General features: G+C 42.3%; 2 protein-coding genes across 11 annotated transcripts in view; one reads left to right on the top strand and one right to left on the bottom strand.

Moving 5' to 3' along the window:
* Positions 1-3,044, bottom strand: part of RPS6KC1 (ribosomal protein S6 kinase C1) — a 105,594-nt gene extending 102,550 nt beyond the window's left edge. For 6 of the 7 annotated variants that reach the window (XR_012041649.1, XM_072856913.1, XM_072856910.1 and 3 more), the window contains exon 1: positions 2,754-3,044. Coding sequence is in view for 5 of the 7 variants with exons in the window: in XM_072856913.1 (XP_072713014.1) it covers positions 2,754-2,858 (105 nt within the window). In the remaining 2 variants the exon portion in view is untranslated. The remainder of the gene's footprint in view (positions 1-2,753) is intronic. The other variant, XM_072856911.1, reaches the window with a different exon arrangement.
* A 161-nt stretch (positions 3,045-3,205) lies between these two features.
* ANGEL2 (angel homolog 2) lies at positions 3,206-25,447 on the top strand. 4 transcript variants are annotated; one of them, XM_072856920.1, is made up of 11 exons: positions 3,206-3,355; positions 3,633-3,795; positions 7,382-7,485; positions 9,717-10,150; positions 12,313-12,566; positions 15,046-15,115; positions 16,844-17,265; positions 18,269-18,395; positions 19,053-19,113; positions 21,065-21,228; positions 24,154-25,447. In XM_072856920.1, exons 4-11 carry the CDS (start codon positions 9,724-9,726, stop codon positions 24,306-24,308), a joined length of 1,680 nt encoding a protein of 559 aa, XP_072713021.1. In that variant the 5' UTR covers positions 3,206-3,355; positions 3,633-3,795; positions 7,382-7,485; positions 9,717-9,723; the 3' UTR covers positions 24,309-25,447. The 4 variants fall into 4 exon arrangements, with proteins under 4 accessions (XP_072713021.1, XP_072713022.1, XP_072713020.1 ...); XM_072856921.1 differs by lacking the exons at positions 3,206-3,355; positions 3,633-3,795; positions 7,382-7,485 and adding an exon at positions 7,943-8,073; XM_072856919.1 differs by lacking the exons at positions 3,206-3,355; positions 3,633-3,795; positions 7,382-7,485 and adding an exon at positions 8,078-8,213.
* The last annotated feature ends 648 nt before the right edge of the window (positions 25,448-26,095 follow it).

Below are 26,095 nucleotides of genomic sequence, written 5' to 3'. Positions count from 1 at the left end.
TATTTTCAGATATAATTAAAGAACACTCCTAGTATCGCAACTTGCTGATATCTCCTTCTGTTCTTTAGCCTTTGGAAATGGGTATAAGAAAAGCCAATATTCATTTAACCTTGCCTTCACTTAAATTAGTTCACAGTTTACAACTAAAATATATATTCTCTGCTATACAAACAAAACCTTTAAGAAAAATCTGCAATAAGGATAGACCACCTTAGCATTCGGAAGAGATTGCATGGGTAGTTGTGCCTTTGGTTGAGATGTTTAGGACACACTAAACAAGTGCTTTTTCATCCATGATTATTCATCTATCATTGTATTGGAACAGAAAGTTCCTCTAACTTCATTTCACAAAGTATTCACTCATACACCACTGAAAGCCAATGGCATCCTGGCTTGTATCAGAAATAGTGTGGCCAGCAGGAGTAGAGGAGTGATCATGCCCCTGTACTCGGCACTAGTGAGGCCACACCTCGAATACTGTGTTCAGTTTTGGGCCCCTCACTACAAGAGGGACATTGAGGTGCTGGAGCGTGTCCAGAGAAGGGCAACGAAGCTGGTGAAGGGTCTAGAGCACAAGTCTGATGAGGAGCGGCTGAGGGAACTGGGGTCATTTAGCCTGGAGAAAAGGAGGCTCAGGGGAGACCTTATCTCTCTCTACAACTACCTGAAAGGAGATTGTAGAGAGGTGGGGGTCGGTCTTCTCTCCCAGGTAACAAGTGATAGGACAAGCGGAAATGGCCTCAAGTTGCACCAGGGGAGGTTCAGACTGGATATTAGGAAATTTTACTTCACTGAAAGGGTTATCAAGCATTGGAACAGGCTGCCCAGGGAAGTGGTGGAATCGCCATCCCTGGAAGTATTTAAAAGACGTTTAGGATGAGGTGCTTATGGACATGGTGTAGTGGTGGTCTTGGTAGCGTTAGGTTTACGGTTGGACACGGTGATCTTAAAGGTCTTTTCCAACCTACACGATTCTGTGATTCCGTGAAAGGAACCAGAAATCTCCACTAGCACGTACTGAGTACCCTCAATCTCAGGCAGAAGGATATTCAATACAACGGGAAGATCCACCTCACTTTTTTCCTGGCAGGCCCCCAAAGTTGCTGAGCATGAGGTCAGCAAATACAGCTGTAGTGCTGTGGTATCAACCATGGAGCCAGATCACTGCAGGAACAGGAGGGAGGAATAGGAGGAGAGAAAAAGGGAGGGTAACAGACATGTATATTGAATTATTTTTAAGTCATTTTGTTCAGCATCTAACTCCCCAAGTCCTCATTTCAAGTACTCGTAACAGATTACCAGACAGAGCCCTATTGAAACAAAAGTTATTTATACTTCTACATTTGTGAATCCAAAGCATCCTTTGCTGCAAAAAAGATAAATATTTTTTCACTTTGAGGATTTTAGATATCAAAACATACTGAAGAACTAATGATCTCTGGTTAGCTCAGTTTAATTTGGACAGCTCACAGACTGATCAGCTCCTTGCTCTCTACTAAATCAGATGTGGTCAGCACACTGCCCGATTCTGCACCACCTCGCTTGGAAAAGCACCAGAGCATCTACAACTTATGGGACATGGAGAAAGAGTGATACTCCTCACTAGTTAGCCGCAACTTGCTCTTGAACAATTCTGCAGAAACCAAAATATCACAGAGCATTTTAACTCACTTCCACCAGTAAGAACAAAGTCACCAGAATAAAGTAAGCTGAAGTCCTGGCTCATTCCTATTACTCCCCATTCCACTGACACAACTTTTTCACACACACACACAGCCCATCATGAGCTACTGCAGAAAGACCTGAAGGCGCTGTCTTCCTTGCGTCTATCTCAGGAAAGGCTTTTTAGATTAAAACCTCATAGGGAAAAACAACTTTTTTTTTTCTTCTTAAAACTACTACATTTTATTGGACTAAAAAGAATGTTTTAAACATGTCCCATATTTGTGTTTGGTGGACTTGTATACATATATGACAAAAAAGAATTTAAAAAAATTTTAATTTCACAAGTCATGCAAAGTGATCATGTTTGAACAATCTGAGGGCTATAATATACATATACACATACAGAATGCTGTGTTCTTTGAATTAAGGGAAGGGTGCATATAAATGTACATTGTTCTCATGGGCAGAACGTCTACAGCGGCAAGAACAAGATCTCATGTCATTTAAATAAACTCTGTCCCTCTGTAACACTTTCTGATGCTCTCAATATACCCCACCACACCTGTGACCTCAACTCCCACTCCTCTTGCGTCTATCTCCACGCATTTACTTACTGCCCCTCCCTCTTTCGCTTAAATAGGAAAGCGGAGGAGAAAAGAAAGCAATAAATTTCCCTAGGGGAATAGAAGGAGCTTTCAGCAAAACTAGCTCCAAGCCAGCTCTCCCAGTACCTAGTTATTTGCTTCGACTTTCCTCCTTCTCCTATTAGGCCTCTCTTACTCACCCAGACGCTCTTCTGCCCAAATGGGGTTGAACACTAGGCACACGCAGCCCTCCCACCCGTGTCCCTGAGGGAGTTTTCCACGTCGCGACCGGCCTGATGCGCGCAGGGCAGCCACGACCCCCATCGGCAGCCCAGCCACAGGCTCTATTCCGCACACAGCGGCGGCTTTAAAGACCAAATAACAGGCAGGCCGGCCGCGGGGACCTGAGGAGGCGAGGGCCAGGCCGGCGGCCCGCGGCGCCCCGAGCAGCCGGCACGGAGGAGGCCGGGGCCGAGGCCGGGGCCCGGCCGGGCGCTGACTCACCCGCGCCGTGACCTTGTAGACGGTGTGCCCGCGGGGGTGCCGCCGCGGCTCCGTCACCGTGTAGAAGCGGGCCAGGTCCCCACCGCGCTCCCGCGGGCTCAGCATGCTGTCCCCCGCCGCAACGCCGCCTCCGCCGCGCCGGGCCCCGACCGAGGCGGAAGCGGCGCCCAGGAACGCCCCGCCCGGGCGGTGCCGGGGGACTGGCCGGGCCCGCCCCGCCGCGGGGAGCCCCGCCCGGCCGCGGCCTCCGCCCCGCCGCCCGCCGGGGAGGGCGGCGGCCGTGAGGGGAATGCCTGCGGCTTTCTGTGGGCGTCTGGCGGCTGGGCCGAGGCTGAGCCGAGGCTGAGCCGGAGGCCGGCGCTGCGGCGGTTCCGAGCGGTGCGCGGGCGCCGCAGCCGCCAGGGTGCTGGACGGCCCCCGGCCCGGCCGGGCCCTCGCCCTCCCACACCACTTCTAGCTGCCGGTTTTGAGTATCCGCGGTTCTTAACAGGCGGCTTGGATGTGGTCGCCTTTGCTGGAGCCTGGAAGTCGTCATGGTGTGGATGAGGCCAGGGTGTCGTGGTCAAATCATCCAGCCCTGCGGCAGTCCAGTCCTGTTCAAGGTATTGTGCTGTGGGGGATTTACACCCAGCAGTGACCACCGAGCCCCGTTCAAATACAGGTGCCCCATGGCATCTACGAGTCTGTAATAAGACCTTCCACTGACAGAGCTGGTACACCGCTTCCCGCGTTTGCCGTGGGCTATTTTAAGATCTGCTGCCCTAAATCTAAAGGCCTGTAACGCAGAAATGACTCACGGATTTTAAAGAGAAATGTTACCAGAAAGGCAAGTTTGGTGGTTACTGAACCACCGTGTTCTGTGTTTCATGTCTTCTCCAGATTCTTTAAGCTGTACCTGGACTTCTCCCTGCAGATGGGCTCTTGGGTTTTGTCTGCGAAACACTTTGGTGTGAGGAAACTCTCCAGGGTTTGAAGTGCATTGCTTCAGTTCAAAAGAGTGCAACTTTGCGCTGCAAGACGGTCTCCTTTCATAAGATTACAGGTACCTTCAATTACTTGGCTGTAGCGGGATCAATGTAGATCTATACAAATAGAGATCACACTTCAGATTATATAAACTATTATTTTCTTTTTTTATCACTGTGTTTTCATTCGTTTAATAGCAGATGTTAAAAAATCAGCTTTTTATTACCAGGTTATTAATATATCTGATCTCATGCGGGTCTTTGACATAAAGAAAAATACTTAATTGCATTTCTTTGTAAAAGATGAGAGACTCTTGTACTGAAGCTCATAGTGAGCAAGTGTCTTTCCTTTGAGGATGACTGAACTGCATCGTGAATCTTTACAACATTCCCAATTATTGCTATACAAATGAAAGGTCATCTTCTATAATCACATTAATTTTCTGAGTTCCAGATCAGATTCACTTCTACAGATCTGGAAGCACAAGCTCACCATTGAGCCTTTCTAAGCAGTTTCAGTGGGACGCTGTTTGGAAGTACTGCCACAGTCTCACCTCATCCTTATTCCTAGTGATTACAAGATTACTGTTACTTTTAATTTCAACACTGCCCTCACTCAATTTGTGTCTCATTATAATGGGAATTCCAACCTGCATACCAGAGGCAAGTAGGTCCTGCAAACATGCAGAGTCAGGGAAACAGGCGTGAGTGGACCAGCTGTTCCCCTGCCAGGGCTGGTCTGACAGAAAGCAATTGATTTGTCAATCCTGGAGAGCCTAGCAAAGTCAGGTCAGAGGAGCTCCACGTAGAAGTGTTCTAGCATCCAGATACAGCTGCTTCTTCTCTATCCCAGAGAAAGGTCATTTTCTGTGGGAGAACACAATGACTCTTCCTAACATAGTCACAGGACTCTTCCTAACAGTCCAAATGTGAGTTTTATAGCATCCTGCCTCTCAATTTTTTTTAAATTACTTTGACATTCCCAGCTATCAAGTTACTAGAAAGATTCTTTATCCTTTTTATCTCTAAGAATCGCTTGATAGGTATAGTCTATTTTGCATGGGGAACATTTTCTTAAGGAATGGGGAAGAAAGAGGACATCAATTGTTATAAGCTCAATTGCCACTCTCACTTATCTTCTGAGAGAGGAAGAGTGTGTCTTTTACATCTTTTGACAAGGTGTTGGTACATCTAACTTCATAGAAGTAACTATCAAAAGGAGCACCTCAGAGATAATTTGGTCTTGATCATCATTCTTCCAAAGCAAGTTTCTAAGTCCCAAAGCTAAAAGATATGCATCAAACTCCATTACATAGCGACTGTTTTGTTATACCAATGATGATGCAGTTGAAGTTTCATTGAAAGAGACTTTCCAAGAAGAGATCTTCTGTTTGGAGTAATTTTAATGTACAAACGAGGGAACCTAATCTTGAGGTTTGTTTAGATCTGAAATGAAGGGGTTGGACAGAATGATCTCAAGGATACCTTTTTATTCTCATTTTCTCCAATTTTAGCTATAGGAAGCTTGCAGCTACTCAGATGTAATGGCATCACATCCAAAAAACAAACAGCTGGTTGAAAATACACTTGCTGAAGTAAACAAGGAACATTTTCTAGCATGGTACACTAATTATTTGATACAGTATGCAGCTCATATAACCCTCTAGTGTAATAACATGATTAGACATGTTATTACACTAGAGGATTATATGAACCTCAACCAGTTCTGGTATAAATTTGCTTATGAAGCAGCAGTTGCTCATAACATCTCCTAAGATGTGGTAGTTTTGACGTTTTAACGGTATAAACAGAAATCAATGGAACTGAAGCCATCATTGACTAATGCCTGATGAATTATATAATAGACCTCATTTAAATTTCAATAGCCAGCTGATGCATCTTCTGAGAAAAAAATTCCATCTCGAAATGCCGTGTAACTCAAAAGTTAGCAATTTGGTGGGAGGAGGAAGGGAGAAGAAACAGTAGGAGTAGAGAACAAGACCGAGAAGAGTATATTGCAACTGTATAATTCCATGGCTGAACCAAGAAGGACAATAAAAATGATCAGATATATGGAATAGCTTCTTCATGCAGAACAATGGAGTAGTGTGAGATTTTTCAGCGTGGAAGAAGGAATAACATGAGGGGACATGACAGTGGTCCATGAAATCATGAGTGGCATGGAGAAGGTGGATGGGGATGGACTGTTCAGTCTCCCTTAATACAAGAACCAGAGGCCAGTGAAGCTGTCATTAATGATGTCATAAAATTAATAAAATAGTTATTCACATAATGAGTGCTAGACCTGCAGGACTCTTGTCAAAGGATGTTGCTGATGCAGAAAGTTTGCAAATTCAAGTACTTGGCAGGGGGAGTCACTGAGAGTAAAGAGACAAATACATCAGGCTTAGGAAATCTACTGAGCTGAAAACAGCTAGAGGCAGGGAGAGTGTTCATCCAGCCCCTGCACATCTCTAGGCTTCTGCCTAGAGAAGTTTGCCCAGCCCCTGCACATCTCTAGGCTTCTGCTGCTAACCGCTTTTAGAAAGCAGGAAACTGAGCTCAGTGGACCATTCATCTGAACCACCATGGCTGTTCTTATGTGCAGTATAATCAATCAAAACATCCCTCAGTGAGTCAGTAGCCTCCATTCACTAGAGAGTTTCGAAAGCTCAAATGACTCGTAAAATAATTTGGCTTCGAGTTACAAATCAGAATTTGGAGATACCTATTTTGAAGAGTATCTCTTAACATCGTATAGCCAACCTAGATACACAAAATAATAATTAGAGGAGAGTAAACAATCTGCAATTAAGTGTTACTGGCTTAAGACTTTCCTAGGTCAAGGCAAGAAATAATAGCAACACTGAGATGAGAAACAATTTGCATCATATTAATAGGTTAATCTTTTTCTTATCTTCTACTTTGTCTGTTACACAATTAACTTTTATGCTTATCAGCATATCTTCCTTTTCATTAAGGCTTTTCTTAAAAAACCCAAAGCTTCCCCCCTTCCCTTTTTCCAGCATCACTACTGAGATTACTATTATATAAAAACCTCTGAAGTGATAGAGTAACTTGGGTGTCTTATGCAGGTCAAAATACAGAAGATAACTGCATTCCATGGGAAGATTCCCTCTGCTCCTAAAAATAACAGCAGTTGTTGTTGCTGCTAGAACTATGGCTTACTGTCTTCTATCTTAGAAATATATCTAATATGTAAGAATACTTCAAAAATATAGAAAAGAACCAATTACCAAAATAACATAGGTCTGGAAAATATAGTTGGGAGATCTTTTACAACCCATGTGTTATGGAGCTAGTAGCTTTGCTCTCTTATTACATTGTGAAGAAACTAACAAAAAATGGATGGGTATTTTTACCTTTTGCCAGTAAGTAACATGTGTCCAAGAAGTGGAAAACCCAAAGTGGATTTGACACATTGCCTAACTAGCACGCTCTTAACATAACTACATTATTCCAGTTCCAGTCTTCCCTACCACTCCTGAGAAACTTTAAAATTATTGTTATTTAAAGTCACTTGTATGACACAAGTAAAAGGAATGCAGAGAAACTGTATTTTACTTGATTAAGTTCCTGCATAGCATCTGCAGTATTCAGCGCTATCTTATTTCATAGGCTTTGTACTACGTTTCCTTACAGTAAACAGAGCCAGCATTTACTCTGTCCTCAGAAGACCTCAAGAAAGCGTTTTAACTGTGTATTCAAGCGACATGGACAGAGAGAGAGGATTGTTTATGCAGCTGGTAAGTTGCGGTGGGTCCATCCACAGGGCCTGCAGGGCAGGCAGGTCTCCCACCTGTCCCTCAGGCCAGGTCTCCTCAGCCTCATAGAGGCAATAGTCACTTTGCAGAGCGCTTCAGGTGCATTTTAACCTGAGAATGTTAAAATAGTCCCAGGTGAGCGGGTTTTGTTTTTCTGCAAACAGTAAACATGGTGCTGCTTCCCTGAAACGGCACTTTGAAACACACGGCAGCTCTTCCCTGAGATCCTTTGACCCTAGAGGGACACACGGTAATCCCAGCGAGAAGACCGTGTATGGAAACTACTGCATTAGCACAGTGTTACATCCATTTAAAAGAACCAAAAGTCTCAAATCAAGCAGCCTACAACCCGCTTTTGCTGCGCTCCGGAGCTGGTGCTGCGCCCCCGGCACGCCGCCTGCAGCCAAGAGGGCTCCCGGGCCCTCACCCCGCCCTGGCCCAAGATGGCGGCCTGGCTTCGGCGCCGGTCTCCCGGATCAAATATGGCTCCGGGGCGCGGCGCTGGCCCTTGGACTACAAGTCCCAGGAGCGAGCGGGCGCGGGGCGCGGCGCGGCCGCCGCCCGTGCGGGGTAAGCGGCGGGCCGGCAGCGCGGCGAAGGCGGGCGGAGCTGGCGCTGCCCTGGGATGACCCCCTCTGGGGGCGCCGGGGCTGCGCGGAGCCGATAGCGGGCCCCCCCTGGGCCGGGCCCGCGCCCGGGCCCGCCGGGAGGTAAACGGCCGCGCGGGGGTCGGGGGAACTCTGGGCCTCGGCCCGGCCCGGCCCGGCAGCCGCCTGGGCGCCGTCGTGCGCGGAGCCGCGGGGCAGCCGCGAGGGGCCGTGTGGCGGCAGCCGGCCCTCCCGCCCCCCGCGGCCCGGCAGCTGCCCGGCGCCAGCGGAGGCCGAGGCGGCCTGTGCGGGGGCTCCCCGCGGCTGGCGTGGCCCCGGCGGCGTTGGAGCGGCCCACTGATGGACAGCCCCGCATCCCAGCTGGGGGGGGCCGGGGAGCGGCCCGGCCGCTGCCGCGGGAGCAGAGCCCCCAGCCCGGCCGGGGGGTGATTGACAGGCACTTGTTCTAAGTACCTGCCATTAGCCAGAGCAGGGCCGCGGTAAACAAAACACAGCGCGGGCTTGGGGCTTTCCTTTGCCGGGTGTAGGTGGTTGTGGGGAAGTACTCGCCTGGGGCTGGGCGAGCCCGGGAGGGGAGCCTTTCTCAGCACTTTTCCGTAAAACAGGTGTTTTACAGGAGGTCTTTGCATAGGAGAGGCACCTCTTCCTCTCGACTGCACCGTAATGCCGTGGTGCCCCGTGGGGTGTTTTGCTTATGTGTCTGTCGAGTTACTTCTGGTGCGTGGTGGTGCAAGCTGCTGTTCCAGGACAAGCTGGTTTTGCGGAAAGTTGTATTTAGGCTTATTCGCTAGGCTGAATGGCAGCTAGGAGGGTCTCACTCTAGTTCAACTGCAGGCATACCGAACATTGATGTCTTTTGCTTGTAAGCTCAAAATCTGCCGCCTTATTTAAACAATGAGGAAGCTGAGACAGATTGATGTCACTCAGCGTTCCTTCCTGCCTTTTTGTTAAGACTCGGATTTTATTTTTTTTTTGGAAAAAAATTAAAAAACACCTTATTTTCATGGCTTTAATCACTAAGCTGCGTTTTTCCCACCTGGAAAACAAATAAGAATACAAATTTACTCTACAAGCTGGTGCTAGAGATGGCGTGAGAGTTAGTACCTCTGTTTCCCTGTCTTGTAGGCATTGTGGTTTGAGGCAAGTCAACCGCTTTTTAAACAAATTTCTGACTGCTTGAAGGAAAGTGGTTTTCTGATTCCTTTCAAACAGCCTTATTATAAAGTTAATGCAGCATGCAAAAATTACCTTTTGTAAAGGTCATTCCACCGAGCATTTGAAAGATCTGATAGTTGAATTCAGCAAGGCAGAAAATAAATTGTAAATAGTTATTCAGATGGATAGAGTTTGGAAATTAAATGGCATTTGTAAATCTGAACGGGAAAAAAGATACAAGATCGCTTTGTAAAGTCCCACTTTGCATATCGTTTAGATAAAGGTTTAAATATCTTGTATGTATCTAAAAAGGTTTGAATATCTTGTATGTGTTAACTTGTAGAGAAAGAATATCTTGTATAAGTCATGACCAGGATGACTTGCATCTACAGTCTTCTACAGGCGGATGTAGTTGTGTGCAAGTAATGAAACCTGTGCTTTCTTTGGTAGACACTCCATGCTGCCCCGTCACGTGCAGAGGCTGGGCAGAGACTGGATCGCCCACTGGAATGGTTCTCAGATACTTGCCTTGAACAGCCCAGTTTCCAGCTGTATGAGATGGGCCGGACAGTATCCCTGGGCCTCGTTTCCACTTCCTGTTCCAGTTGATTTCTCAGCAAACTGGAGACTCCCTCCTTTTTTTGGACCTTGGAGACAATTTCAGAACTCTCATTGGCAGCTTGATAACTTCACACAAAGTTCTTGCTTTCACCTGCCTAACCCCAGTATGAAATCTGAGGGAGAAGAACCATTGACAAAGAAGAGAAGACTCAGTGGCCAGCATGATACTTCAACTCCTGAAGAAGAAACAAACTTCACTAATCAGAAGGAAGCAGTGTGTCTTTCTGTCGGACAGAATGAAGAAAAAAATAGCAGCAAGAAAGGTAAAAGATGCTCTTTGCTCACTTTCCTTGTTTATTTGTAATGCTAATGTTTATCTGTAATGGGTTCATATAACAAGTTATAAGCAGTAATGCCTGCACCTTATGAGTTACTGTTTTTCTTGGCACCTCTCTCAAGAAAACATCTGTCTTAAAAGTGCTACAGTTTTGTAATGCTGTTTAGTCTGTAAACTTGTATTTTGTGCTGTCAAACAGTCTGCCAGAACTAGGTTCACTGTGCTTGGTGACAGAACACACTCAATTATGCGAGGGATTGCCCAGCTGGGGAGTCCTGAGCTTGGTTCAGACAACTCTCTCTCAGGTATCTGTTGCCAGATCAGATCTGTTAATTTGGGAACTCTTTTAAAGCAAAAAGATTTGGGTAATTTGCTGTAGGGCTGAGCTGGGCTGACAGTTGTATAGCTTCATTCCTTGTACTGTACCTGAGCTCATAAGCCCTGCTGGACCTGAATTGGCTTCTTTCCAAGCCATTTGAGTTACCTGTGACCTAGATAACTGAGAATTAAAGGACGGAGCTTAAATGGTGTTTGCTTCCAGTGTGATTGTGCAGTTTTGTTTTTACAGCTGTATTCTTCTAGTGGCATGTTAGCAAGTTTTGTGTCAGACCATGACTGGCAGAGCAAACGGCAAATGCACTTATCCAGATAAGTACAATAAGAAGTGCAAAGATGTCTACCCAACTCAGTAACAGACTTTCATGAAACTTGGAAGTGTATGCTTCAGCTTATTACAGATACAATCTTGTACATAGCATCCGAATGTTTTACTGAGTATTGTGGATATTTACAGTTTTGTCTACTGTGAAACAGATAGAGGGTCACAGTCAAAATTGGCCCCCTCTTGCATAAATCATTTCCTTAACAAAATAAACTGGAAGTTGTATTATGACTGAAAAGGGCAACAGATGCCATCAGCACCCCAAAGGGATTTTTGGACACAAATATCCATAAGGCTTAGAAACATCATATCCATCTTCAGGAGCTGAAGGAAGGGAGTTTGCTTTGTGCCTTTATTGCTGAGTCCTCTCAACTCCCATAGCAAGTACATTTTGACATACCTCTATCTCAGAGAGTAGTTAGCATTGTGGTCCTTCCTAGTTACCTTTTGTTCACATATTGTAAGGTGACAGCAATTAAAGATACCTGCTGAGGAGCAATGTGGCCTCTCTCCCACTATAGAAAGAGTACTTAAAGCCTTGCTGAATAATGTAAGCACAGTGATGAAATTTACTGCCCAAATAGGGCAGATACTAACAGCTATAGCTGCAGTCTGACACTAGTTGATAGCACAGATAACTGGACCTCAGCATGCTCTCAGATGAGTTGGGACATAGCTGAAAGGCATCTGTGTTCATGAGTTTTGAAGTGGAGAAATACATATCTAAAAAATAATTGGATGCATAATGATGGGCAGATATATTCTTCTAAACTTTCATATAATGATACTAACGATAAGCATGAAACTAGGAATGGCAGAAAGGCAAAGTAAGCCTCTTCAGAAGTTCTTGGTAATTCTGAGGCTTATTAAAATTTTAATTTCTCAACCTCACTGAGGGAAACCAGGTTCATTATCTGTTTTGGGACCCCTGTAATGGACCCTGTTGCAGCTTACGGCTGAAGCTGTCAGACTGTACGCAGGCTAGAGGTGAACCCTTTGTTTGATTCCTAACCCTTTGTTCGTCATGGATAGATCAGCAAGATGCCTATATGCTGCTCTAAAGGGTGTATCCCAGACTGACATACCCCATCTCCACTGAGGAGGTAGTGGCAGAAGGTAGTGTAAGACTATGTCAACAGACTGGATTTGGCTTACCAGTTTGACGGCCTTTCTACAGGGAACAGGGTGGTGTAGTTTGACTGCAACGCTCTCCTTATAACATGCCTGTTTCCTAATTTCAAAGCAGTTTGAAATCCAGGGCATATCATGGTTTTGTGCTGTGTCTTGGGGGTTGTTGTTTTTTTTTACTGATGCTTATATAAAGTTCATCTTAAACAGAGGGTCTAAATCACTGCTAATCAAATGAGCTTTTAGATTTGCTTAAGCAATTTGAAAGACAACTAATTGTCAGTAGAATGATTTCTAAGAGCAGTAAGAAGTCATATGGTGTATTACATAACTTTTTCTGCTTCATGTGCTTTTAACAGGAAGCATCAAAAGACACTGGGAATATTTCTGTCAGCACAGTAGAACAATGAAAATCTTTGAAAATAAAGAAACTGACCAAAGCAATACAGAAAGTGAGGCAAAGTTTGATTTTACAGTCATGTCCTACAATATCCTCTCGCAGAATTTGTTAGAAGATAACTCCCACCTGTACAAACATTGCAGGCAACGATTGTTAATCTGGACATACAGATTTCCCAACATTCTAGAAGAAATCAAACAGCTGGATGCAGATGTGAGTAGAAAATGAGCATGTGGATATTTCTTAAGAACTGATAAACTGGAGTAGTGAATTCTTGCTATCCTTTATTTTGATAGGTGGGCTGTCTAGTGAATCCAACTGAGCTTTTAGTTATGACATGCTTAACAGTAGTTTTGATTTATGCTTATGCAATTACTGTATTCTGTGCGATCTGAACTTACAGCAAAGGTAAACTGTACGGTACATATCACTCATAGTTGCCTTTTTTGTCTATAACTTCCTGGATGGTTTTTTTGACGTGACTTTGATGTTCTGCTGATACATTGCAATTTTTTTATAATTCCAAAACCTTCTTTCTTCACATAAATCTTTCTCAGTCGATGCCTAGAGCACACTTGAGCAGAGTGCTGTAAATAAGGCATTGAACATAAGAACAGCTATACTTGCATAGGCCAAAGGTCCACCTAGTCTAGTGTCGTGTTTGTAACAGTAGCTATTGATAGATCCTTAGAGTAGGAGAACAAGGCACCTACCTAAGAACAGCTTCTGGGACTGTACAGTTTAGGAAGCTCCGAAGCTGGAGGCTCTCTCTTTAATTGTGCCATAAGTTATTTAGTGCAAAGGACGTGCAAGATTGAATAGTTGGTCATTACTCGCAAACACTTGATCTTGCTTGCCAGGCTTTTGTGGAAGAAAAATAGTATGCATGCGCACAGGAGGGTCAAACTAAGGCAACCTCCAGGACTGGCATTTTCTAACTTCCAGGTGTGTGACTTTGACTTCATATTTGTTTAGGTAGTAGTTACACCAAGTGTCCCTATACTCAGTGAATCAAAAGTCCCTTTCTGAAACCTGTCTGCTAATCCTTCAGAGCCATTTGTTAGACCAGGTAATGGAGAACTTACAATCATTTATGAATCCTTTATTTGGAAGGCAGACTCAAATGTTTCACTTTTTTGATTGTATGAGGACACTGCTATGTGGATCTCCATTTTCCTGAGATTAATGTTCAAGATTGAGAGAAAGATGCAGGTGTTAGTAGTATTCATGTAAGACTGATCCAAAAGTATTCCTCTCAGGTGTTCATTTCTCTCTTCATCTGTTACTCTGCATCATTTGACTTGTGAGCAAGCTTGCTGCTGTTTACTGAGACATAACTCCAAACTTCTGTTTATATTGGGGTCTGAAAAAATACCTTACTGTGTTCTTCGTTGGTTGTGGGGTTTGTTTGTTTGTTTCTGAGGACGCTTATCGCTTACAGTTAATCTTAATCAGGAAGTCAAGTCAGTAAACTTTTTGCTTCAGTCATTGTTAAGGCCAGTAAAAGCTTGGTGATAGAATCCAACCTGTTCATGTCAGAAAACAGTACTGAAAAAAATCAAAGTCGTTGTATTGGGGAAGCCCCAGAAAAACTGCTTTGTACCACTTGAAAAATGCAGTAATGTTAGTACGTAGCCAGGAAGCTGGAGATTAAAGTCCCCGTCAAGCTCTTTCTTTCTTCCTCATAAATTTATGCATACTGTATGTATGTGTCTTTACAGTGAGATACATTAGTGGGCTTTCTGGTAGGAGCACTGGGCAGAGGGACTCTGGTGAGGATCTGCCTGGTGGTATTAGTGGTAACAGACAGTTCTGCAGCATGGAGCCAAAGCCAGCCCCTCTAGCAAAGAGCAGTTCAGTTTGGGGTACTTGCTGAGGTCTGCAGGGCCACCCAACACAGCACTGGGGTGAAGAGGTGATACCTTGTATTGCACGCATTGAGTCATGATGAGCAGCTGCTCACAGACCCTAGTAGATGCAGTGCCCTTTGTGCAGAGGAAGTTCTTGCTAAAGGACATAGACTTTTAACTGATTCGTTGTTTTGAACTGTAACCTTAAAGTGAAGCAGAGACTTCAGAATATTGCTTGAGATTTGGTTCTCCTTTGAGACCTTGAATGAGCTAGTGTCAGCTGGGTAAGTGAAGTCCGTTGCTGCAGTTCAGCAGGCAGTGCTAACTCGTTATGCTTCAGGAACTCAGTCCTTTGTCAGAGTCCCAGGGTGTTTGTAAATCTGTGTGTTACTGCAGTGTGCAGGGAGAAGGCTCCAAGATGCTCAGAACTCTCTTAATGAAGTATTTTGAGCTTGATCTTTGGTTCAGGTTGTCATAATACAGAAACTTGTCCACATTGAAGTTAATGAAAAATGTGCCCTTGGACTCTTCATCCCACTGCTCTAGCATTTAGCCCTCTCCTAAACTGCTGAGAATATATTAGCAGGTCACTATTTTGATTAAATTTAATTTCATATCTGAAAATGTATGTCTGTCTGAGAAAGGGTGGGAGGAATTGGGGCCCTCTTCACAATCTTAAGGAACATTTTCTATAGGAGAGTGAATCCTTTCATGGGATTATATAGCCAAAAAGCCTCTGAATTTTTTTTTTTTATACCTATATAGACTGGCCAACAGAGCTGTGATACAGTAATATTTTTATGTACTTACTAACATCTTTTAATTGTAAACTTTGGCCTTAGGTACTCTGTTTACAAGAAGTCCAAGAAGACCACTATAGAAGAGAGATCAAGTCAAGTTTGGAATCCCTGGGTATGATGAAACTCTTATGACCAATACATTGTCTTCTCCCCCACCCCAGTACTATTTTCCTCAAAAAAAACTCTACTAGATTATAGAATCAAGTCTCCTGCCATCACATGCAACAATGTTCTGTACCCCCTTTTATAAATCCAGGTGCTCTTTTGAAACTACGTTAGTGTTTTCTACCAGTATTCCTGTTGGACAGCTTTTCTAGGGTATGTTTTTTCTGGCTTGAAACCTTCCAAATATCAGCACTAAATTTTATCCATGGTCAGTATATTCATTAGTTTTTATACTAGTACTGTCAGTCAGCCTAAATAGCACTGTGTATCACTCTCCCATGTGAATTTGTGGTAAGAAACATGCTGCTAGGGGTGTGATTCCATGGTGGTTTAAACTGATGTAAATCTTTTGTGCCTTACACCTCCTTCCGGTCTCAGGGCCCCGCTCTCCTCCTGGCACTGGTTCTTGTCTCGTGCCAGGAGGAGCTAGTTCAAGGAGCAGCACTGGACTGATACTTTTTTCTTTCTTGGTTAGTTGGTGATAGTCTAGCTCCCAGAATTGAGTGTTTGTAAAGAAAGTAGAGTAACGGCAGTACTGATTTAAATCCACTTGAAATGTGGAACAATGCTGTAAGGCCAGGCTCATGCGGGCAACTGAGCTTCCTGCTGCTATACATGAGGATCTGGAGCTCGCTGGAGCTCTTCCTCTTCCCCTCCCTACTCCCAGGTGCATGTCCTGCCCCTTCTCCGGGCTAGTTCTGGCACTCACTAGACCTTTACCCTGGTGAAATCCACCAGTCCAGCAGAATGCTATCCAAACTAATTTTATTTTCCTGGATTAGTTTTCTTTTGGCTTACTGAGTTAACAGTAAGTGCCACAACAAGTGGCAGGAGCGCATGGCCTAGAGCTGGGAGAGAGGAATGAGAATCCCCTGTTCCAGCATTGGTGTGAGCTCAGAGGTGGACTCACTCCAGTTCATGGGGCTGTACTTCTTGAATTCATATGGCATGGGCTGGGCAGAGAAGCATTTTAAAATGGCAAAAACTAGATAGTGTTTCAAGATCATTATTTTTTTCTTACATAGGTAAGGTCTCATGAAAATCTGTGTTTCACCTCTGTAAAATAAAGAACTTGGCAAATTACTATTTTCAGGTGGACTTGTTTGAACTCTGATACTGTCATTTGATAAGTGTCTCAGTTTCCCTGTTGAAAGCTTGCCTCTTGCTGCTGACTGGATAATTACGTAATTGTGTAAATATGTTTGAGACCTTTGTTCTATGAATCATTTTAGACAGTCATTTATGACTTCTAGTGATTATTGCTTTTGATTGGAATGCTTCACTGGTATTATTCCTAAACCATTGAGGTAACAGCCAGAAAAAACTTCAATATACAAGTCCACTTTTATGTGACTTGTGGGGGTTTTTTTGTTGTTTTGGTTTGGGGTTTTTTCCACATGAGGAGAGAACATGCCTGGTATCTTAAACTATGTAGATGCTTACACATCACAAAAGGTACCAGACCAGGTTTCCTGTAGTATCTAAACTGAAGCTAGATAGGACAGAAAGTCTCTTGTGCTCACTTTCCTATGTGAGCTTTACGTAGTCTTAGGTACTTCAGACTGGGTGTTGACTGCCACGTGAGAAAAGTAGCATGAGGCTTTTCTAATTTTAAAAAAAAATAAATCTCTATTTATACAATGGTATTTTATGTTTTGAATTGCCTTTCTTGCAGGGTATCACTGTGAGTATAAAATGAGGACAGGGAGAAAACCTGATGGCTGTGCTATTTGCTTCAAAACTTCCAAATTTAGCCTGATCTCATCAAACCCCGTGGAATTTTTTCGCCATGATATTCCACTCTTGGACAGGGACAACGTTGGACTGGTGTTGCTTTTGCAGCCTAGATTTCACTGTAAAACTAATGCTGCAATCTGTATAGCCAATACACATCTGCTGTATAACCCAAGGCGAGGGGACATCAAACTGACCCAACTTGCAATGCTCCTGGCAGAGATTGCTAATGTTGCCCCTCAGAAGGATGGTACCTTCTGTCCAATTGTCATCTGTGGTGACTTCAATTCTGTTCCTGGTTCTCCATTGTACAGATTTATAAAGGAAGGAAAGTTAAATTATGAAGGACTTGCTATAGGGAAGGTAGGCTATGCTTTTCACTTCTCACAAAAAAAAAAAGGTTAATGCTGATGAAAGAGAAATATTTGAGTGGTGCTAGCGTGCCATAGCTGGGCTTGTGATTATTTCCATTGCAGGACCAATCTTAGTGCCCTTTACGCAGTCTGCAAAGCAAAAGTTACTGCGGAGTTACTAAAATAAGCTTGCGTATATCAGCTGTGCCTTACAGAATATTGTATCTGCTTCTAGCATTCTGAAATTAAAAACTTGCAAACAAATTAATTGTTCTTGAAAGGTAGTTATCCACAGGATGATTTTTATCACTGTGTTTAAGTGTCCCAGTCTTTAAGTAGGATAAAATAACTACTTAATCAAATACCTGCTATGTACTCTATGGAAAGATGACTCTTATTTTAGATAAACTTTGAATAACAGTGGCTAGAATAATTCTAAAAACAAAAATGCAATTAGATGCTGAACCTAAACTGTTTCAGGTTAGATGGCTTTTGTTGTAAGCTCTTGTATGTAGCTGTTGGATGTGTCAAATGCTATTTAATAGAAAGTAACTGGAGTACATAGAATGAGAAAACATGAAAAAATAGCCCCACTGGTGTGTGTTGCTAGTGGGTAGTTGTTTCAAGCCCCACTTTGACTTGACTTGCTCCCAGAAGAATAATCATCATGAAGATAAAGTAAGTGTCTGCTGGGGAGCTGTATATACTCAGTCCTGTTGTGTTGCTAAAAGTGTTCTTGGTAGTCTTGGTAATCTCTCAGTTTAGTGTCACAAGAACTATCTTGAAAAATTGGGTAGCTGCAAAAAACTTGGTAAGAGTCAACAAAGGGGGGGTATATAGGGGGTGTTGTTATTTTTACAGAAATTTGACAAGCCATTATAAAAGATTTATTCAAGGGGGTGGGGGAGGGGGGTGCTTAAAACTTTAAACTTTACTAAAAATGTCCACTCATTTCAATTTTATTTTTTTTAATCAGATTTGTGTCCAAAAAAAGCTCATGTTGTCTTTCTTAGGTCTCTGGACAAGAACAGTTTCCAAGGGGACAAAGAATCTTACCTATTCCAATTTGGCCTAAAAAATTAGGTATTTCGCAAAACTGTGTATATGAAATAAAACAGCAACAAAAAGAAGAAAATGCAGGTCAGTCTCTAGGTTGATGAATTTTGTGGTCCTTTGAAAATATCATTCAGGTAGCACTGAAAAAACAGGTGATCTGTTCTAGTGGGGGAGAAACAGTGAGTCTTGAGCTTGCAAAACTTCCTTGTTGGGCTCATTAGAGTGTAAAGTTATTTGTTCACATAAGCATTTGCAAATTTGAATCTTTAGAAGATAATAGAAATTGCCATTCAGGAGCTGGTGAGTAATATTTAAACTACTGTTTGCATCATGAAAGCCAGTTGTGCTGTCACTGGGAAAAGAGAGATGGAGGAATGCAGCACATGTATGTAGAATGAATCTACATTCTGCTTCAGTGTTTATGTATCATAGTGCAAGCACTTTATGGAACAAGTGGGAAAAGCAAGAGATTCCTTGCTGAGTATTATCACATCTTTCATCCACCTTTTTTTCTTTGACAGAAAAAAACAATTTTAAATGAATGGGACATAATTTGAAAGAGTCTTTGGAGGGGATCTTATTAATGGAACAGAATAATTTAATCCAGCTTTCTGAATTGTGTCTTGCCTGCTGCAAAAAATAAAGTGTACTTAAAGATATTTTTTTTTCTGTAGCTTTTCAATATTGGTCTTGCCTACATCCTATTTTTAAATGTAAATTGAATGTATTTTTATTTTGCAGGAGAAAAATTGGAAGCAGCAAAACTGGACAACACTCAGGAGATAGTAATAGCATCTGAAAAGTATGTGTTGGGGGAAAAAAAATGGAAGCCCTTGGCTGTTTCCTAGTTTTGGGGGTTTGTTTTGTTTTGAGACCAAACTTGTCTCTGATTCCAGACATGCATACAAGACGCTTGCCCAACCCAGTCTGCCCATTGGGCAAAAAGTCATCTTCTATTTAAACACGAAAAGGCTGATCAGACAGCAAAAGACTGGAACTGGAAATAATGAAGGAGTGTGTGTTCTTGCAGGAACTTGCAGATGTTATTTCAGAACACAGAGGCGAGGTGTCAGTGCTGTTTAGAGGGTACTTTCTGTCTGCTTATTAAAATAATGCTTTTGACATTTTTTGTCACTTCTTGACATAAACAGGACATTTTGCTGCGTAGTGACATCGTAGGAAAGCTGAGAACTTCAGTCCAGTTGCAGAAACCATGTTTTTAAGGGGGGGGGTTGGAATCAACAAAAAAACCAGTGTTGTCCAGCTGCTTCAGTGTTGGCACTTCTCTCTCTTTTTACTGTTTTTGACATACTGGTTTATGGATGCTAATAAAATCATATAATACAATGTGAAAGTGGGATAAAGGAGGAAACGGAACTGGAAAGATCATAAAATCTTCCTTGTCAAGAGTTCTGTGGGAGAATTAAAGTTCTTTAAGTCCCAGAAACTTGGAGTATTACGGATTTGGTAGTACGACTCTTACTGGGATCAAAACATTTGCTTGTTAAACTGAAGGAGGAAGCCACCACTAGGCTGCTGAGAAGGAAAATGTAACTGCTTTTTGAAAGGAAGAATATGTTTGCATTTACCAAACTGGTAAAGGCATACAAAGTAAGGCATAGAATAAGGAAATTGCCCTACCTGTGTATGTGGGATGTCAGGCTCTAAGTCAGCCATTTCTTACCAGAAATGAGATCTTGGTATCACTGCAGATAGTTATATTAAAACACTTGGTGATTCTTGGGGATCAAAAAGCTAAGTAATGGCCTTTCTGAGAAAAGGAGTAGATAACAAGACAGGAAACCCTGTTCTACTGTGTAAATCCATAGCGTGCCACATGTTGAACACTGCTTGCCCGGTTTTTTTCCTCATCTTAAAAAGCATGTCATGTAAGAAGAGCAGAAATTACTACCCTTCTGTGTTGTACCAACTGGCATGTTTGTCAATCTTCTGTAAATCATGCAGGTGACATGCTGATTTTTTTTTAACTGCTTGGTTTTTAACCAGAACACATTGCAGCTCAGGTTTAATATGCAGCTGTGCAAGGTGAGGCAGGTACAGCTGAGGGATGGATGATTTGCAGAGCTGATGGGAGCAAATAGCTGGGAGGGAGAGAGGCATTCTTCTGCTGAAAGGTGCAGTTTTGCAGTTTGCTTTCAAGATTTTAAAAACAGGTGAGATGAGATGGGTTGAACTGAAGAGGAACAGACTGACAGATGATGGGGAGAGACAAAATGGGAGCCTGAGTGGAGGAAAGAAGATTAGGCATAGCCTAACTTGAAAACACTTGATAGCTTCAGTTTAGGGGAGGGAAAAAACCTAAAAATCTCAATTTCTGTATGTGCTGAAAGGCCTGGTTAGATGAGTTCATAGTTTGTTGCTTTCATATAAGCTGCTCTCATGGGCACTTCTACCCATGTGTCAGGGAGAGATTGCTGAATGAGGACACGTGTGAAATCTTGCAAAGTGTAGATGGAGGTGAAAGCTATGTATATTTAAAGTGTCAGTTAAGCCAGTTTTGATAGGCTCTTAGGTATCTGCCTTTTACTTGAAAAAGCTGCCTGCGTTTTGCTTTCAGAGGTTTAGGCCACTAGCACAAAAGGCTATGGGACTGATTGCATGAGAGAAATGCTAGTTTGCATATCCAGATAATTAATTTTGTTTGTAACCAGGAACTATTTGGTATTTCTTCACTGCTTAGTCTTTCTAGGAAAGACCAGAAAATAAAATTATTTTCTTTGATTCCTGTTTAGGTTGTCTTCAAAATTGCAGCACCATTTTAAATTGTCTTCAGTCTATTCGCATTACTTTCCTGAAACTGGGATACCAGAAGTAACGACTTGTCACTCCCGAAGTGCTGTCACTGTGGATTATATTTTCTATTCTGCAGCAAACGATGATATTGCTGCCCAGCCAGGTAAAGAAACCAGCTTTTAATTATTTTTCACAAATGCTAAATGGGAACATTCGGATGCTGTTCTAAGGGAAATGTGGTGATACTTTAATCCATATGAAGTACCTCAGAGGTTCGTGGTGGTGCTTTGAATGTCAGCTGTTATCTGTGAAACATGCCTGGCCTTGTCAACTCAACACAGTTGGACTTGTAGTGCCACACAGGGCAAACTTTTTCACCTAACTGAACATTCCTGTAGTTGCCATCTCGGTATGGAGACAAGAGCTGAGGCTACAGAAAAGCAGCAATGTAAGTAGTACCTGAGAAATACCGCTGTCAGTAACTCATGCAGGACCTTAGTGGCCAGACCTACAACAAAGCAGTACTTCCAATCATCTAATCAACAAAATGGTGAACGGCAATTTATGATGTGCGTTAAAACTGATAAATGAACTGTTTCGTAGAAAGGTACTTTTCAGATAGTCTTGATGTAACGTCTCTCACGTAAATGACCTCTGTGGCCTTCCCTCTGAGACCAGTCACTGGCACATGCCCAGTTCTCTCTTGATTGCAGTGGCAGCTAAAACTCACCAGATGGTGCAAGAAAGACATGGTACCTCTGCCGGCGTATATTTCTTGATGGGTAACACAGTGCTCTCCTTCACTGCATTTGTGCTCTTACCGCGGATACTTCATGTCCTCATTAGTTCTGTGTTCTATGCCATTATCAAAGGTCTTTGCACAGTGCAGTGCTATCAGATAAATGGCTCTGCAGAACTCAGAACAAAGAAACCTGGATTCCACTCCTGCTCCCACTGTAGATTGCAACTGATTTTTATAAATTAACATTGTTTTCAGTATGTGAAATTAAAATACCACCTTCATCTCTAATACCTTGAGACTAGATTGTTAAAATTCATTGAGTCAATGCACAAAAGTCTAATTTGTCATAACACGCACAGTAAATGCTATCTTGGTGTAAAATATCAAATACAAAAGCTTCACAATACAGAAATAAAAGCTTTGGCTGGAAAAACTAGGATATGAGAAGTATCTAAATGACTTCTGAATGCCGTGTGATTTCAGAGTGCATCCCTGTGCAAAATTCAATCCTAATTCACCTGCTCATATATTTTGCTGCACCACCATTGCCCCAGCAGAGCTGTAGCACTTTTTTCTTTCTGCACTTGTTTTTCAAATAGATTCTTCACCCCACATCAGAGTACAGAATGGGACCAAAGTTGAATTCTCAAAGTAGTTTAAACTGGTGTAGTTTTTATTCATTAGTTCTTAGAAACTAAGTAATAGCCTGGATTTTCAGTTTTCTGATGACCTGGGAGCCTCTGTATTAAAAGTTGTCAAAGTCTGAACAAGTGAGTATTAAATGTAGTCTGGGCTGATTGCTTTTTTTTCCATTTAAAGGGAGGGGGGGTGGTGTGTGAAAGTTCTTGTGCTTTAGTCTGTGTCATGCTTAGCCAAGCGTTTGGTTTGGTATTCAGGATTTGCTGTGAAAGCAGGATCTGGTATCTACCTGAGTCCTGCAGGACTCAATTTTGCTGGTTCCAGAGTGCTCTGAGCTGACATTAATCACTGCATGGAGACCAAGCTCTCTGTAGCAACAAACTGCTCCTTTGGAGACATGCAGGTGCTGTGCCAAACGATAAATTTGGCGCAAGAGCTGGGCGGACGTGTGCTCTAGAGCTACTGAGGCATCTTTGCAGTAAAAAAGCTTTTCTTCAGAGCAGCAGTAAGCAGCTGCTGGGTTGTTAGAGAACTGGAAAGCTGGCAGATGGCAAAGGAGTGAAGCTGTTGAACTGTCTGAGGAGTTTAACAGTTGCTAGATAATCCTTTAAAAAATGGCTACTGGTAAGCCAGTACCAGGTTCAGCCATGAAGTTCTGAAATTGCTGATCACTTTCATACAGAAAATATTTTTGTCAAAGTTACAGCTGCTGTTTGTGCTGGTCCTGAAAGCACTCAACCTGCTCAGAATCATCTCTGTGCTCTAAAGCCATAGCTAGGGTTGCTGAATAGTTGCACTCAAGTAGATAGCTCAAGAAGTCTAAAAGTTTGACACGTGGAAGGATCTCATTCTCAATGGAATTTCTTTACTTGAGTTGGAAAAAGCTTGTTAGTCTTTGCTGATGATGATTTTCTGGTGTGGTTTGTTTTGTTTGTTTGTTTTTTTAATGAGGATACAAATATTTTAAGTATTGTGTAATAATAGCAAGGCTGTGAGTCATCTTCCCCTCTTCCATGAGCAATGTGGTGTTCCGGGGGGGGGATTTTTTTGTGGGTTTTTGGTGGTTGGTTGTTTTGTGGGGTTTGGGTTTTTTTTGGCGATTATAGGAATAGGTAGCAGGAAGTAATGGACGAAGATCCCTTTCTTATGATGAACAGTTAGGAAGGGAAATGCCAGAAGGCTTTCATCCTTATGAGCAAGAGGTCCTGTATGACTTGTCTGTTGGAGAACTGTGTGCTTGAGGATACAGAAATAAAATGTTATGTGAACAAATAACTCTCAATAGATGCTTAATTTTGCAAGCATCAGCTCTGCTGAGCAATGCTCTTGTCCTAGAGTATAGGACTGGATTGTGTGAGGCTTTTTCAGAGGAGAACAAATTTGTTTGTTCATTTGCTTTCCCCCGAGAGAATGAACAAATGAATCCCTTTCCCTTTCTACCTCAATTTATCCCTCTGCAAAATGGAGAGGTAGTGTCTTTCTGAGTACTTTGAGCTCTACTGATTATAAGTTCTACTGTGAGAGTAATAATAAACAAGAATTTCTGAACTACCTTATTGGTGATTTTGCATGGAACAATAATGTCTTCAGATTCTCTCTGCCATACTGTTTTCCCCCTCCTATATATGTATGAATGTGTGATTTTTAGCCCACACTGATGAACATTTCCACGTCTTTGTGTGTATGTGTTTGTTTTTTTCTAACCAGGAGCAGAGGATTCTTTTCATGGAGGTCTGAAACTTCTTGGCAGGCTGGCACTTCTAACAGAGAAAGATCTTTGGACTGTTAATGGTCTTCCCAATGAAAATAACTCTTCTGACCACCTGCCATTGCTAGCAGAGTTCAGGCTTATTGAACGGTAATATCCAAAGGACTTTTTGTGTAAGCAAAGTTACCTTCACCTTCTCTTTTCATGTGATTATTATTATTTTTTTAAAGGTTAATTCAAGCACTGCTGGTCCGGTTTAAAGAAGTTTGCATGCATGCTGATTTGTTAGTGTTGTGTAAAGTAGACTTTTTAAAGAGACTTTTTTTTAAACGTTTAAATTACTTTATGAAGTCTTTAAGGGAAAAAAGAAAAGATTTTACATTAGCTTCCTCTTTGATAATGGAAAACATCTGTGCCAGTCTCAAAATGGCATTATTTTTCACGGAGATGCTGCAAATGGTTTTTATTGTAAATCATAGTAAAACTGATTATTCTCTGAGAACTGTGTGCTTCTTCAAGTAAAGGGGAGTGAGTCTGTGTGCACGCCACACTTTATAAAGAGCTGAAAGTAATGTTTTACTACAACGTTGCTCTGTAGACACTTCTATCTTAATACTTCTGCAAAGGAATTTCCTCAGTTACCTAGCATGTAGTCAGTGCAGAGGCTGCAAGATTGGACTTCCAAAGGAAGAAGATAGCTTTGCAGTAAGGCAAATACTGATGTTCTAAAAAGTTACTTCTTTAACTTCTAAAAGCTTAAATATAGGTAGTGTTCACTGGAATCTTTTTAGAAGTATCTAAAATAAAACCAAGTTTAATGAGCATGAAAACTTACAGGAAACTTAATTGATCTACTATAGGAAAAAAAAAATCAGTCCTTGACATCTTGAGGCTTCATATATATTGAACAACTGGAGGAAGTTGTTTTTCCATTTACTTATTAAAAATGTCAAGCTATATATTGAAATGACAGATCCTGAGGTATTAAATGATCAGGATTTTAAATTTACTCTCATAATGCAGTGATAAACATTCTGTGCAAAATATAATTTACAAAATAAAAAAAAGACTGCCTGAGTAGGAGACTTGAAGGGAGCCAGAGGGGCTGGAAACAAGTCTTGGTGAAACTATATATGGATATGTATGTAAAACAGACTTAGAAGTAACACTTAAAGAATTGTCTTGCAGTGTGGTGCTGGAAAACCTGCACCCATGTTCCTGAAATCACATTCAGATGCACTTGTCTCCCAGAAACACTTGTTCTTTTCCAACCTGATTTTTGGCACTTTCATCTGGGTTTCCTTTTCCTGACTGCAGAATTACAACTGTGATTACTTCATGCTTTGAGAATAATGCAGGAAGTACAGTGGTGGTAATGGCAAAACCAGTTGAATTGAAAAAGTACTTTGCTGTCCCATTGAAAAATATGACTACCTACCAAAACATGCAGCTTGAATTGCTTGGAATTTGGAAGGGGACTATTTTTCTTATAAGTTGTTGTGGCTGAGGAGCTTTCCTCTACTTGTTGTTAACAGTCAAGTTAATGCTGTAGATGACTACCTATTCAATACTGGACTCTATTCAGATACTTAAAATCAGACATTCTCAAAGCTGGAGCTGACAGATGCAAACATACTTAACCAGCTGCAACAAAGTTCTGGTAGATCCTCGTGACAGCTAAAAACACTGTTCAGCTGTAGTGATGTGCATAGCCTGTGTTAAGAGCAAGGAGGTTTGCTAGCCTGGAGGACTGTGTGTTGTCTCCATTGCAGAAAGAAATGTGAGAGCCTAATAGTGCTGCTCTAGACCACTGCTGGCAAAGAGGCTGCTGAACAGGGGAAGGTGGGTAATTAATAGAGAAGTTCTGCTATTTAGAATAAGCCTTAATTTGAGCATTGCTTCTCAGGCTTCTCTAAAGCTGAGGTTTCACATCAGTTCCAT

Source organism: Ciconia boyciana, chromosome 3, assembly GCF_034638445.1.
Source record: "Ciconia boyciana chromosome 3, ASM3463844v1, whole genome shotgun sequence".
NCBI lineage: Eukaryota > Metazoa > Chordata > Aves > Ciconiiformes > Ciconiidae > Ciconia > Ciconia boyciana.
The sequence above is the reverse complement of the archived record's forward strand: the minus strand, read 5'-3'. Positions and strand labels throughout refer to the sequence as shown.

What these genes read in the sequence shown, in the direction of transcription:
- ANGEL2 (XM_072856920.1), top strand. Translation starts at nt 9,724, where the DNA reads ATGCTGCCCCGTCACGTGCAGAGGCTGGGCAGAGACTGGATCGCCCAC. An exon ending in TCAAACAGCTGGATGCAGAT is followed by an intron (nt 12,567 to 15,045) that starts GTGAGTAGAAAA and finishes CTTTGGCCTTAG; the next exon opens with GTACTCTGTTTACAAGAAGT. An exon ending in TGATATTGCTGCCCAGCCAG is followed by an intron (nt 21,229 to 24,153) that starts GTAAAGAAACCA and finishes TTTTCTAACCAG; the next exon opens with GAGCAGAGGATTCTTTTCAT.